Source organism: Lonchura striata, chromosome 9 (genome assembly GCF_050655825.1).
Source record: "Lonchura striata isolate lonStrDom1 chromosome 9, ASM5065582v1, whole genome shotgun sequence".
NCBI classification, from domain to species: Eukaryota; Metazoa; Chordata; class Aves; order Passeriformes; family Estrildidae; genus Lonchura; species Lonchura striata.
Window position 1 is genome coordinate 17,325,641 of NC_140711.1, and position 15,192 is coordinate 17,340,832.

The 15,192-nt window shown below is 41.2% G+C and overlaps 1 protein-coding gene and 1 long non-coding RNA gene across 5 annotated transcripts in view; one reads left to right on the forward strand and one right to left on the reverse strand.

Moving 5' to 3' along the window:
- SLC9A9 (solute carrier family 9 member A9) overlaps positions 1–15,192 on the reverse strand; it is a 195,124-nt gene that overhangs the window by 172,659 nt on the left and 7,273 nt on the right. For 2 of the 3 annotated variants that reach the window (XM_077785661.2, XM_085587168.1), the window contains exons 3-4: positions 13,535–13,615; positions 12,848–12,924 (exon numbers count right to left, since the gene is read on the reverse strand). In XM_077785661.2, coding sequence (XP_077641787.1) covers positions 12,848–12,924; positions 13,535–13,615 — 158 coding nt within the window. The remainder of the gene's footprint in view (positions 1–12,847; positions 12,925–13,534; positions 13,616–15,192) is intronic. The other variant, XM_021536919.4, reaches the window with a different exon arrangement.
- Positions 178–15,192, forward strand: part of LOC146766639 (uncharacterized) — a 45,652-nt gene continuing 30,637 nt past the window's right edge. The window contains exons 1-2 of one of the 2 annotated variants that reach the window (XR_014957209.1): positions 178–1,141; positions 8,526–8,746. This is a non-coding gene — a long non-coding RNA (uncharacterized LOC146766639). The remainder of the gene's footprint in view (positions 1,142–8,525; positions 8,747–15,192) is intronic. The other variant, XR_014957210.1, reaches the window with a different exon arrangement.

Consider the following 15,192-nt stretch of genomic DNA (forward strand, 5'->3'; position numbering starts at 1 on the left):
CCCAGACCGGGCCTGCTGTCCCCAGGAGCAGCCCCGAACAGGAGTCCGGGCGATGGGTGCAGGTTTGCTGGCGGTTCTGCTCGGTTCCAGCCCGGCAGAACCCAGCCCGGCCCGGCCCGGCCCGGCCCGGCTCGGCCGCAGGCGGGCGGAGCGCGGGCGCCGCCCGGCGGCGGCTGCGGGCACTGCGGCACCGGGCGCCGTTCCGCCGGCGATCTCCGGGCCCGGCCCGCTCCTCCTCTCGTTCGCTCGCGTTCTAAAAGAGCTCGGGATGAGTTCTTGCTCCCCTCCTCTTTCTCCCCTCTCTGGCCGAGCAAAGCCGACGGCTCGGCTCTGACGGCGGGAGGAGTTAAAGCTGCACAGCCCCAGCCACGCGCGCTGCGCGTTGGCCTTTGATTAACAGCAGGACGGGACCACCGGGAGGCTGAACGAAAGCACAGAGGCTCTCGCACCGGGCTGGGGATCAGACACAAATGAGCCTCTGGCCGCAGCTGAGCGTGCTTTGGAGAGGTGCCGAAACGGGATCAGGGCAGGAAGGCGGACCCTGAGCATTGCAGCTACATGGATAAGGCTTCTGGCTCCGGTGGTGCCGGTGCACCTCTCGGGCTGCTCTCCCTCCTGGTACCGGGTACCAAGAGCCGCCTCTCAGCCCGGGGCAGGGCAGGGCGGGGGCTGAGCGGTCTGCAGCTCTCGCTGACACCCCTGAGCAGTCACACCTGAACCTGCCAGCAGCGCCTTTCTCCACATCTACAGTGACACCTGTGTTCCGCTTCCTAGACATCAAGCCCAGCCTAAACGGCATTTTAACACCTTTAATGAGAAGGTCTGAGTGGCAGCAGGTTGGAGAGCTACTGTGTTATGCTTTAGCATAAACCATGGATTTCTATATGTGCCAGACAAGACAACTTTCATAGGAAGATTACTGAAAGCTGATTAAGCCACCCATCTGGGAAGGTGGCACAGCCTCCTCCTGCTGGGCTCGGAAAGCCATGGCCACTGGTTTGAAAGCCAGCTGCACTTGGATACTAACGCTGCTCCTCAGAGATGGACACCAAGGTGCATCCCAAAAGTGACCAGCAGGCTCCACAGAACCTGCTCCAGCTTCTGGAGTAAGCCTTGTTTTCATCAGGGGATTGGACCTAAGGTAAATTCTATCCTAAATCATTTGTTGAGTGTGACAAAAGAGTGGTGAAGAGTAATCTCACTCTAAATGTTATTCAAAGGGCAAGAAACTGAAATTTTCACAGGGTAAGAAACTGAAATCAGCTGTATTCACATCCCAATAAACAACAGAGGGCAACTGCATAAACCACATGGCGTGATTTGCTAGAGAGAACAACTTCAGATACGTTCCTCTTTCTTACTTTCATTTTATGATACTTATTTTTTATTGAGGTTGCATAGACACTCACTCTTTCCCCTCCCAAAATCAAATAAAAGGACATCATTCACAGGGAACATACCTAATGTCTTCATGTGCAGTCCCACTTGGGTTAAATAAAATAGGCAAACAGAACTCTGAAAATAATTCCTATTCATTGAAAAATCAGATCTTTCCTTGTTTTCATCAATGAGTGGGTAGTAAGGATGGAAGAAAGGAATGTGAGCAATTAAAAAAAAAATTGGATTTTTCATTTGAAGTCTGAAAAAAAACAACCCTCTCATACATCAACAAGGCTATGAAAAGGCATATCTGGTGGAGTCTCTGGGTCAGTTGCTGTGTCTGTATGTGACCTTAAATTCTTGTTGCAGTGGTTTTGCTGTTACTTACTGTCTTTTTGCAGATCAAGGTGCGTTTTACTTTTTTTTTTTTTACAGTGACATCATCCTGCTCAAAATTTTCAGTGTGCACATAAAAACCATATTGGAGATAAAATCACCCATGCTTTCAATAATGGAGAGGTCAAAAAGGAGTTGCAATTGTGGTCCTTTCACATTTCAATTTTGGTTGCTGCTAAGCTTCACCTGGAGAGTGGCTAGCTGGGGAGAGGCGGTATTGCAAAGAGCAAGGAAGAGCGCAATCAGTGTATTACGGGAAGGAAAGTGATTTTTTGCTTTTTAAGGTATGGAGCTGACTAAGAATTGAGGTTAATTAGCATTTTAAGAGCCATCTTCATGCATAAAGTACTTGCCTCAGAAGGAAGTGAAATAATCCTAACTTTATTTCAGAAAGACCTTTTGTTTCATTGCAGATTCCATATTTTAACAAAAGGTAAGGAGAAATAAAAATATCCTGCAAGCTAAGTGTTGGGTATGGGATGATGGAGACCAAGATAATTGAAACAGAAAAATTAAAGTAGAAAAAGGCTGAAAGAGATGGACTAGGGGCAGGATATGTTCTGCTGTAAGGTTTGTTATTTACAGCAACATAGAATTTAGACTAACTTATGTTAGAGGATGTCTGTTGTCAAAATTCCTACTAAAGCAAGGTTCAGCTATGAGCTCAAACCAGAGTAGTTGGGGCTTTAGCCACTGATGTTATGAAAGTTGCAAGCATGGAGATTACACATCCAGCATCTCTGGACAACCTGTTCTGATGCTTGAGCATCCTCATGCAGAAAAAACTTTTGCTTATATCAAGTCAAACCTTTTGAAAATACAGTTTATGCCTGTCAATTTTTTCCTCTCACCAAGTACTGCTGTGAAGAGCCTGGCTTTTCTTTCTTGGTAATCTCCCCTCAAAGCCCCTCCTACTTAGGCTAAATGAGCTCAGTTTCTTCAGTTTCTTCTTTATGGGAACAAGGTTTCAGCCCCATAAAGGTCCATTTGTTAGCCATCCACTGAACTTGCTGCAAGTTATCATCATTGTCAAATGTATGGAATATGGAATCAAATGTAATGGAGTTCTTTAGACAATCAAAATTTTAAGGAGAGCCAAGGCTCGGGCCACACTTTATATGATTTATTGTCACCTTAAGAATCAGAAGGAAAGCTCTGTGTACTACTTAAATGTCATCTGCCTCTCACTGCATAGGATCTGGTTACCTGACCAGACCAGCTTTTGTAGGTTCTGTCTCCAATGAATGCAGCATCTGTCCCAGAGCCATCATAAAAACTGGAGTGCTTACAGAACATTTCAGGCCAAAACCAGTTGTACTCCTTAAAAGACTTGTCAGATACAAGAGCACCATTTGATCAGCTGGCTCAGAAGCGGGGTATGTGAAATGGTGGTGGGTGGGAGAACAAAGCATCCTTTGAGCTGCTGTATTATGAATTTTTCAAGGTAACAGGCAGGAGGTCTCAGTCACCCCCTCTCTTCCTGCTCCAATGAGCTGCTTGCTGCCTGTATGCTTCCCAGTGTTGCTCAGCATTTGATCTAAGAGTAAACATGTCAGTTTGAAGAGACTGCAGGTTGCAGATAGCTCCATGCTACTGTAGTGGAATAGGTTTTTCCTCCTCTGTTTTAAATTTCTGTTGCACCTTTCACCATGAGGCAGCTCAAAGCACTTTGCAACCAATTCACAAGCCCATGTGCCTATTTTGGCTCAGAAGGAAACATGCCCAGACTCATTACCTAGCAAAGCCATACAGGTATTTATAGCCTGAGCAGTGCCCAGCCAGGGCTGGAGATGCCTTCCCCAGTTCTAGGCTTGGTGTGCAGGTTTCTCATGCAGTATGGAAAAATATCTGTAAGAGGTGGAAAATGAACTAACACATCAGAGTCAATGCACCTCCCTCTGCTTTCCTCTCCTCTGTAGCCTGGAATTGTTCTGGAAAGATAGGATGTACTGAGAAAGGCAGTGGATTTCAGGATAAGGGGCCATAAGGGATGTTTATTTTTCATTTCACCAGCTCTGTAAAGATGTTTTCCCTAAAAGTCATTGTGGAGACTGAAAGAGTAGGCTTGCAAACTGGAGACTGCAAATGATGCTCCAGGGAAGCTTTTTTTGTACAGGTATATGGGTGATCTATAGCCAGAGAAATAGGAGACTGGCAATCTTTGGAATGTTCATTCTGAAAGGATGCATGTTCATTCTGAAAGGATGCATGTTCATTCTGAAAGGATGCATGAATATCAGGGAAGAAGACATGAGGAGCTCTATTCAAGAGTATTCATTCCTGCAGTTAAAGCTTTGACATTCAAGGCAATTGGGAAGACACTTTGTAAAAAAAAACAACCCAGAAAACCAAACAAAACCCACACAAACAAACTCTTCCTTCCGGGATAGGGTTTCTTCCTGGGAAATATCTGGACTTGAGTGTTTAGCCTGTTTTGCAACAAATGTCATTTGCATGTTTTTCAGAAGAGCACACAATTTAAATTCTTTGATAGATTCCTGGAGAACCTGCTGGATATCAAATACCAAATTAAACATACTTTTAATTTTAAATTAATCTCCTGCTATTCCAGGTTCTGTTTGTCTCTGCAGTCCCACACCTTTGGTGTTCTCTATCATACATTTATTTCCTTTGTATGCTGAAGGGTTCTTCTGGATGATACAAATAATTACATCCTGCTGCTTGGCACATCTGTTTATGAGAAGAAAAACTGGTTTTTGCATGATCAGCTCTGCTGCACTAAACAATGTCAGATGCTTATTGTGAAATAGCGACAAATTCTGGCTGAATTTGCAGCAACACATACTTGAAGGCATCAAAGTATTCTTGGAAGAACTTTCCACTCTGTGTGGGTGTCAGTGGTCTGGGAAATCCTATTTTATATCAGTGTCTTGACTTAATCCAGCTTCATAGCCATAATTTCACATGTCATAGAAACAGGACGTGCATTTTAAAATCCTTTGTAACTTTTAGACCTGTCAGAACTCTCTGAGTTATGGCTATGAGGAAACCTCTTCCCTTTCTACTTCCTATGCAGAATTCCCCAACTCAAGTATCACAATGGGTGTATATTTTCAAGTTTCTCTAATCTTGCACTTTCCAAACCCATTTTGGATTCACCACACACCTTTGAACAAAAGTGAGAAGCAGCAATTATGTCTTGCAACTGCAGCTCTGAGTTGTAGGTGGCAACTCCACAGACTGCAATGGAATTACCTCAGATTTGGACTGACCAAAGAATTAAAGCTACTGCTTTGGGCAACTGAGCTGCACATTAACAACTAAATATCAGTTAATTTCCTGCTGGAGATTGGTGTTCATCTGCCTTGGGAGAAATCTGGAGAGACTTAGCTTGATTTTTCAGCTAAATTATCTCTGTTGAGTTTCCTCAAGTCAATGCAAACCTGGGACAATACTGTCTCGTGAGTGAAAGAAAATGCCTGCATTCCTTCCCGGATGGGACATGGAAGCAGCCATAACCTCCAAAAGGAATACCAGCACAGGCACTGTACTCTTACAACAGTTATACTACATTAAGTGAATGTTTTCTTACTAATTTTGTCTTTATTTCCACTCATAGGCTGAATATCTGGCCTCAAAATATTGTTAGATATTATTGAAGTCAGACACCTGATGTTCAGGGGCTTTTACCACTGTGGAGGGAAAGTGGTCTATATATAATTTTTCCCTTTTTCTCCCTCAGTTAATTTCTACAGCACTAAGATACTTTAACACTCCCCCTCACCAGTTTCTGTTTGGACCAAAAAGCAAGCTTTTATTCTTGCTTGTGGGGAGGTTAAGCATTTGCTATTTACAAGTGGTGTGTGGAGAAAAGACGGACCTGGGGGCTTTTTATGTGTAATTTGATAGGAACATGCAGTGCAAAAGAGTATTTCAATTAGGAAAAAATATTACTTGTACATGAATTAAGCCTAAATTAATACAAAAGTTATCACCTGGAACGCAGGAACTTATCTGGTACAGCAGCAGATAATCCATGTAAAGGTATTTGCTTAGTTTATGGAGAGCTCTGTAACAGAGATTTTGCTTTTTGTTACCCTTAACCTGGCCCCATTTTCCTTTGCAGAAACAGTTCCAAAATCCAGAAGAATCCCACAGCACCTCACAGTAAATTCAAGCCAAACAACATTTGGCTTTGCTCTGCTGGAGCACATAGGTACAAGTGTTTCATTTCCAAGCTGTAAAGTCTATCCATAGCCCCCCAGTGAGAAAGAACAGCCAGATTTTAAGGCCAGTGCTGCTTCCCATCAGCAGACCCCATTTGTATGTTCCATTAAGCTCTCGGCAGAAAGTAATAAACACACCCATAACCTCACTAAACCCCCCTCTAACCCAAAATACTTATGAAAATAAAAAAATATTCCCCAGTCTTGCAGAGCTCAGTAACCACAACTACTGCCTGCTGAAACTTTTGGGAACGTGTCTCCTCACTTTTAGAATAACATTTGGGCAGGTGTAACAGTGACAGAACTAATCTCTGACTGGACATTTCTGTCAGGATGCATCTCACCCTGGTAAACAGTGTAAAGGAAAGTTGAATGTTCCTTGCTAGTGCTGCATTTGAGCATCAGTGTTATTAATTCAGCCCAAGCCATCCTTCTTTAGAAGGCACAAAGAGGGACTGCTGTAACACTACACTTAAGAGTAAAGAAAAAAAATTTAATGTGATGGTGGAATCTTTATATCACAGCCATTTGAATGGAGAATGTCTACTTTTACAGAAAGTTATGATGGAAAATCTAATCTCATGATCAACAAAAATATCTGTATTGGTATTTGTTATTCTTGATACTCCTTTCTTTTAAAATTTTTTACTTATGTATGTATATGTTTATATACATACAACAAAAAAATGGCTCTGGTTTTCAAGTAAAAACCATTTAAGATTCAGATTATAAAAGAAAGAATTTAGAAAGTATATGTTAATTACATTGTATTATATTAATTATATTTATTATGTTGTATTATTATAGTCTCAGCATTTAGTGATCCTATGTGGACAGGTTTTGAGTATACATTTATAGAATGGTGAGGAATGGCAACGGAAGGGGTTTTTGAATGCCTGTGAGAATCAAATATGATGACTTATTCTTCATACTTGAATTTAAATGTCAGAAGAGACTTTGTCCAAACTGTTAGTCACTGCAGTTAAACACAGATACACAGAAGAAATACTTTGATTCTATAAGGGTTTTTAAATTAGAACTCGGATTTTGAGCACTGATTGCTATGAAGTGATCTGACATGGTTACTGTAAATCCAGCATCCATGTGCTCACAGATGTATTTGAATCAATCAAGCCAAACTAACTGCCTGTGGCTCCCGTTGAAATACGGAGCAGTCCTGTCTCCCAGCCAGAGAAGGTTGTGCAAACTGAGCAGCTAATAAAAACACCAACATCTTTCCTCTTAAAACAGGGATCATCCTGGAATGATTTTTCCTAACACCACTATTATAATTTATTTGCATTTCGTAACTTCACTTGCTCAAAACGACAGTTACTCTACTTTTTCTGATCCAAACCCTATTTTTTTTTTTTTTTTTTTTTTTTTTTGTCTCAGTTTATTCTCACTGCAAAATTCTCACTGCAGCCACAAAGACAGATCTTACTTGGCGGACGTTTTCTGTAAATACATTTGTTATTTGAGTTGCACACTCAGAGAGCTTTAAATTCCAGAAAAATCAGGCCTTGCCAAACGTAGTAGACAGGCTGGAAAAATATGAGTAAGTGGCTGCAAACACACTGCATTCTGAATATCGAAAATGTGGTTTTGGCATTGCAATTCGAGAGAACCCAAGTGAAACCAAATAAAAAAATCACAGATAAGACCAACTTAATGATCTCTGTGCTCACATGCATAGGCATCTTGGCCCTGGCTGCCACTGAGAATGCTGAGCAAAGAAGTCAAAAGAATTTCAAGAGGGGGAAAAATGCAAATAGTTCTACATCCTCTGCCACTCAATATGTTGCTCTGATAGGTTGTTATCACAGTGTCAAGATTTTTCCAAATATTTAAGCACTCTTCCATTATCAAAATAGAAAATATCTATGACAGACATCAATTCTGGAAGATGCACTCCAGCACAGTTTATTAAAAATAGAATCTAAGGGAAGAGAACACTATTCCTTGCAAAGTTAACATTAGGTCCTTCTCCCTACTTCTTCCTAAGATGTAAAAAGTAAAAAAAAAGGCAAGAGGGGGCAGATGTTCATGTAATACTTCAGCAGCCCAGTTTTCATGCACTCACTGGGTAGCATCAGCTCAGTGGTGCTTCAGCTTATGATGGGCATAATACACAGCTAAGAGTGAGGTACCTATGGAAAAGCAGAACAGCCCTATGCAGCAGTCCCACAGAAGCATGGCTGGCTGCACAAGTACCTGCAGAAAACCCCTGGAGTGTTGCTGTTGAGTTAGAAATGACACAGACTCACCAGAAGGCTTGTTTGCACAGCCTAGTTGCTGTACTTTGAATTATCTCTTTTTATACATTGTTCTGCTATAGTTAGACTAGATTGGTCAATTAATCAATACATTTCACCTGATTGGCTAATTAACAAAATGCTTTTCTTATAAACAATTTTTGAGAAAAACAGGAAAACAAGACTGGGAAAACAACATCTGTGGGTTTGTTTATAATAATGAACTATCATTATTTGTTTTTAACTCCCTAAAGTCTCACAACTCACTTCTGGGGAAACTTATCTAGTTTTTTTGCTCTCTGACCAGGTTGTCACATCCACACTGGAGAATATAAATGGAGCACAAATCAAAATGGGACTTCACAAGAGCACCTATGACTGCAAACCACATTGTGTCCATGGCAGCAGTGACAAACCAAGAGAAGCCATTAAGTCTTTTGTTGGCACCTGGAGGTGACACGTGGAATAGAATGCTTCATTTTGGCCTGCGGTACAGGGAAGACAGAGAGGGGACAGAGAGCCACCAAGGTAATTTGAGGGTTGTGGTGTGTGAAAAGAGACAGAAGCTGAGCTTCCTCATGTAGGAGGGAGCAGAGCTAAGTGCTGGCTTCAGGTGGGTACAGAGAACATGAAGCCCCCTTCTGAAGGCTGCATAGGGAAAGGATGGGAGGCAAAAGTTACAAGGAAAGCAAGGGAAATTCCAACTGGATAAACAGAAAGACACTCTTTGTTATTTGAGTTATTTGTAGTGAGGGTGGTTAAGATTGGAACAGGTATCTCAGAGTTCTGGATGACTGGAGACATCCAGATATTGCTTCCAACCAAAGTTATTCTCTGAGTCCATGAAATTCAAGAAATCTCCTACAGCAAAAGACTGCCTGGCCTGTATCAGGCTGAGCCTCAGAGAGACTCAGCCTGTATGGTTTTTCTCAGGAAGAGAGGTCTGTCTCAGTGGTTATTCCACACTATTCTTCAGAAGATAGGAAGTTGGAACCACTGACAGAGAAAAGTTTTGTTGAAAGACTGGATCTTCTATGATCTTATGTCACACAGACCTGGAGACAGCAGACTCTGTTCACCATGAAGGGGACCACTTCAGCACTTCTGCAGTTAAAATAGGGCTTCGAGAGGGGGAATTTCCCCTTTCCCTCATGGGATCTCTCTGTATTGATCCTTGCTAGTCAGATTCGGTGTGAAGGGCATAATTTGTGCACTGTGCTGGGAAAGCTTTATATCTTTTATATCTGTTAAGTGGCTGAGGACAGCCTTACAGCTAACATGGGCAGGCATTCCTTAGAGCGGTACTTAGCTGAAAGCAAGTACGTTTTGGCAAAATCTTCACTAAAAAAATCAATCTCTCTTACTCTTCCTTCCCCCACCCTCAGTGGGAATATCTGATTGCAGCCTTTTCACTCAAATTCCACACAGCTCCTCTTTCTTGAGGCCTTTCACACAAAAGCAAAGACTCACAAAGAGCAGACAGGCACCATTGTATCCCTGTGTTCCATGGCAACGTTTTAGCACTCTAAGAGTTGCAGCAAATCCAAATGCTGTTTCTGTTCTTTATTAATGATATTTCCCAGCTGTTTCTGGTTGACAAAGAGAGGTCTGGGCCTTTGTTCGAGGCTGTGCCCTGCCACATCAGGGAGCCCCAGAGGGGTTCACACCGAGCTCTGTAACTCAGGCACCAGGAGCACAGCCCCAGTGAAACGCTGCAGACACGCAGAGCTTGAGCCTGGGGATGTTGAGGTACTGCCTATGTGTGTGCTGTGCTCACATAATGACAAGAAAGCACAAGTTTGATCATACCTGTGCACAAAATATGTGTCCACAGCAGTGAAACCTAGAAGTAGCTCAGGGTTCTGTCCTTTTTTTTTTGGTAACAGCAACTAGCTGTTTGCCCTTTCTCTCTTAGGACATATTTTTTTTTTTTAGGGCTTACTTTTCATTCCCATCAGTAAAGTTTTCATATCATCTTTCTTCTTCATGCAGTCATTATCTCCTTATCCTGACATGTGCATTATGCAAACATGCTTCCCATTCACACAAGCCCTGCTCTGAATATATTACTGCCTTCTCTGCAGCGGTTCCAGCGGGGCTGTGGGTTTGTACAAGAACAGTGCAAGGCCCAGTGCTTACCACACTCTACCCTAAGGTTTCATTTGGATCTTTATCCCTGACTTTGGGCTTGAACTTTGAATTGCTAGTAAGAATTGTTCCTAGTAGGAACTTTTTATAGTAGATTCTATCTGCATTTATTCTGTTTTAGATAAAATAGCACGGCTACAGGAACGAAAGCATTGGGAATAAAGGCTAAATTAAATATACTATGTTTATTTTAACAAACGTATCAAAGCTGCTCTGGCATTTTCCATGTACAAGGGGCAATGTCAGAGTCATAAACCAGGTGCATATCTAAAAACATTATTGGGCTGGACAACCCAAATGCCTTCCTACAATCTCACAGATCTGCTGGCTTTGGTTTAGGTTCAATAGCTGAGACAAGAGAGAGGAAGCACAGGAAGAGTCCTGCTGAGATCCAGAACCACTGTTACCTCAGAAATGTGCTACCATTTGGCTCAATCTGTTGTTTGGTTGTAGAGTTTTCTAAATGAATTTATAATTTCAATCTTAGGCATGCTCTCTGCCATAGATGGGTAAGAGCAAGGGCCATAGGTATGTTAATGCAGATAAATGTAGGGGAAAAATATGAGTGCTGTAGCTGTCCAAGCTGTGAACGTCAAGAAGGGATGAGGTGCCATTTCTCGAGGAAGGCAAAATTTCAGAAAGAAAAGTGAGATTAAGCTTTTCCTCCCCAATAAATGGGACACATGGCACAATGCCTCCTCTACTTACAAATTTGGGTCTGAGGCTGAAGGCATCCTTTTTCCTGAGCCCAAAGATGTTTAGTGGCTTTTTATATGAAGGGGAGATGGCCACATTGAGAGTTTACTCTGTATTCAGCACAGAAGATGATACTGCAATAATACTTTGATTGCAGAGTCTAACTTTTCCTGGCACTAGGAGCAACCATGGCTTGCAGAACTTTTAATACCACAAGGCCTCTGGTGCATTATGCTTACTAAGCTTGATTATTAGAAATCTAGGCTATCAAGATAGGCATGATGACATACCCATAAAAGAATGGTTTTAAAATCATTGAACTTGAAGTTAGAGGTCATTCATGTATTTTACTATTATTAAAATGACATTAAAGGAGAGAGTTTCATCACATAATAATGTCAGTAAGGGCTTTATACCTTGATGCAGCACATACATCTTTACTATAAAGAAAGGGAAAGCCAGACATTAAAAAAATTAACTGCTTCTATTATTTGACACTGCTGTGAATAGGTACAGAACCGTGATCAGTTTTAAATGCAAGCACCCTCACAATACCTGAGGTTTTTCCACACACCTTTCCATATCATGCAGAGATTAAATGATATATTTCAGAGTTCTACAGCCCAGGCCCTCAAATAAGGCCTACAAATAATATTGTACTTCTTGGTCTAAAGATTGAACACCAGAGAGTTTGGTGACTTTTTGCCAATTTAACTCTGCACAATTCCAGCAGGAGCAAGGCCTCTCAGCCAGACTCACTTCCTCACAGCACTGCTCCATCACCTCCCCAGACCATGCACACTGAGGTAGCTCAGCCCAGCACAGAAATGCCAGGGGATGTCAGTGATGCTCAGGCTAAACTGGGAGCAGTGCCCTGCTCCTTGCAGTAAGGTTCTGGGCAGGCACAAAGACTCTCTCACTGCAGAGTCCAACTCTGCTCATTCGTTTGCATCTGCATCAGGAATTTTCCCAGGATGTGAGAGCTGAAGTGTCTTTGTGATGTTCATAAATATTATCAAAATCTTAAAGTTTTAAGGTCCAAAAGGATTTAGAAATTATTTGTTTAATTTTGATTGAGCTAATCACACATACAAACAGAATTTTTACACCATGTCAGTCTGGAAATAAATAATCAATTTCTGAGTAGCAATTATTTTCTTTAGTTAGGCAAATTTTGACATAGAACTAGAAACTTTTCCCTAAGCAGGTCTGGAAATAAACCAGAATATTTTGCCTCTCTGCTTTTTTCCTTCCTCTTTTTCTATAGAAGCTGTTTAGTCACACCCAGGCTCAATTCACACATGGTTCCAGACTGAGGCATTTAATGTGATCTTCAAATACAAATTTCACTTAGCCTTTGAAATTACTCCAGTTACTTTACATACATGCCATGAGGTATCTATTCATATGGCCCGTGAGATTTAAAGTCCTTCCTTTACTGTTAGAAATTTGCTCTTTTCTAGAAGAAAGTCCAAATAGAAGCATGGAATTTCAATTGAGAAATTCTTATTTCTCAGGACAGATGTTGAAGCTGTGGAGTGTTCATGCTTACACCAGTCATAGGTCAAAAATGAAGGACACAATTTTCTCAATGCCTGGAACAGTTCTTGGCTATCCATGGGTTTTACCTTTTCCATCTCAGCACTCCATGAGAAGGAATTACTTTATCTGCTACACCAGTTGCTAAGTATATGGACCATGCAGGCTTGGCAATTCTTTTTTCAGTTTAGTTTTAAACTGAAAGAAATACCAAACATGTGATAATAGCAGAAGGCACTCACTTACCCTATGACAATGCAGGAGATGGCAGTTCCCAAAAAGGCGTAGGTTAAAATTGATCCCAAGTTACGAAAAAAATGTCTCTAGGGAGGAAAGTTGGAAGGAAAGTCCTTTGTTATATAGTAAATTTAAAAAGCATTCAGACCAAGTAGAAACACATCTAGAAGTGCCATTTGTTACAACATGTTTCTCATACAGAAGATGGAGCGATATTGGCTGCCTCAGTTATTTTGGAAATTACAACTTAATTGTAATTTAATTACAATTTAATTTTTTCCCTTGGTGGAATGCCATCCAAATTCCCTCTTTTTATGTATCTGGCCAAATGTTTCAGGATCATGGCAGAAGTTCACAATGGAAGTACCTGATGCAAATGGTATCATGAGCCCATCCCTGAACAAAGTCCTGAGCAGGCAGGATATGAAACACAGGCTGTTCCTGCCTGCAGTTCACAGCACTCAGAGGGGTCTCTTCTGGAAGCAGGGAGGCCTAAGTGCTACAAACTGCACAATCAGATCTTTGCACAGGGACAGAAAGAGAGCAGAATGAGGGCCATGAATAATTCATTTTAATCCATTCCTGCCAAGTCCTTCCAGGCAATGAAATTTTGAGCTGACTGTCCTCTGGCCTGTTGGTTCTCCAGAGCAGCAGCCACACTCAGACCCTTCTGTCACAGAAAGAAAAGACACCTACCTTCTTCAAACTATATCCAGCATGAAATATAATGGGTGGCAGCAAAATGTTGAAGAAGATGGAAGGATCAAAGGTCATCTGCTAGGAAGGACAAAAGAGAGGATAAGAACAAATAAAGTAGCATTTAATTTGATATTATAGTGTTTTAATTGTATCTTCTTATCAGGACTGATCTCAGGCTCACCTCCACTGTTTGTGGGATTATACTGAGTTGGTTTTTGCAAGTATAAATGTGTAGTTCCTTACATCTTATAGATACAGAATACTACTTGAAAAGTATCCCTTCAAGAAGGAAATCAGTCATGCTACTTTACAGGGAACACATAAAAGCAGCTGCCCTACCAGACATCCAACTTGACAGTCCTGGGACATAACTCCAGGTTTGGACATGAGCTCCTGGCCACTTTCAGGAAAGACACCTCAGCAGTGTTGTGTCTCAATTCCCCATGTACAGAAGGGTGATAGACGTCCTACATCACCAAAACCAAGGTAACATTTCCTTTGAAGGAAATGATTTATAAAATAGCCATTAGAAGTTTTAAAGTAATGCTAGAATGAAGAATTGCACTGATCATATTGGCCTTCAACTTCTGGCACAGAGAAAGGCCAAGGACATTGCTCAGCCATTGCAATTCAATACAATAGAATAGAATTCTCTTTAAAATTATGGCATTGCTGGAGGGAAAACAAAACCAAACAACTTAAATAAATCCATGTACTGCTTAGTGTTCTGTCAGTGGGCTATATTATACCAATACTTTTAAAATACAGGAAATAATTAGTTCAAAGACTTGCAGCTCCTTTGTTCAGAAGAAGTGATATTTTAAGGAAGAAGTATTCGATATTATTTCCCTTCAAAACAGTAAAACCTGCCCACAAAATGACTTCTGTCTTCTTACTAACAAACAGCTTGATTCAATAAACAGGAAGTGAGAGCTGAGACTTTTTTCCATTCTGCTCACTTTGAAACATAAAGCTAAAAAATCTAACTATATAACCTGCCAGCAACATTAGCTGTGCTGGCACCATCACTGAAAGCCTGATGAAAGAAAGATTTTCTTAATTCATGAACTAACATTCTTAAATGTTAATTTTGGAATTAATTCAGCAGATATGTTAAAATATATTTTCCGTGGGCATCAGAAATCCTGACTGCATGTTTTATTATTCAAAATCATGTTCTGAAGAATACATGTTTGTAAGTCATGTCACAATCTATTTTCTCTGATAAAAGGCACTAAGTGAATGCTTTTAGTGCAGTCAAAAGGGAATTGCAGTTGTACAAAACCCAGAGTGTGGTGTGATCATGCTTTCTGTTTTTTATGTTAGTGTTTCTGCCAGTCAGGAAGGCTGCTAGGCATCGTTATTGTCTCCTAAATACTGCTGAATTCATCCCCTTTACTTTTTTATTTATTTTCTTTTCAAGAGGACATCTGCCAGGTAATTTTAAAGGAAAAACAAGTAAAAATCCAGGCAGACTGAGATCTCTCCAACAATTTAGTGGAACTAAAATTCACAGACTGAGATCTCTCCAACAATTTAGTGGAACTAAAATTCACAGTTGAGACCTTCAAGAGCCTTCCAGCAAAGTGAGACTATAGAAACAAGATTGGGCAGTTTCCTGTAAGGGCAAGAGAAATTTCTGTGCAAGTCATTGC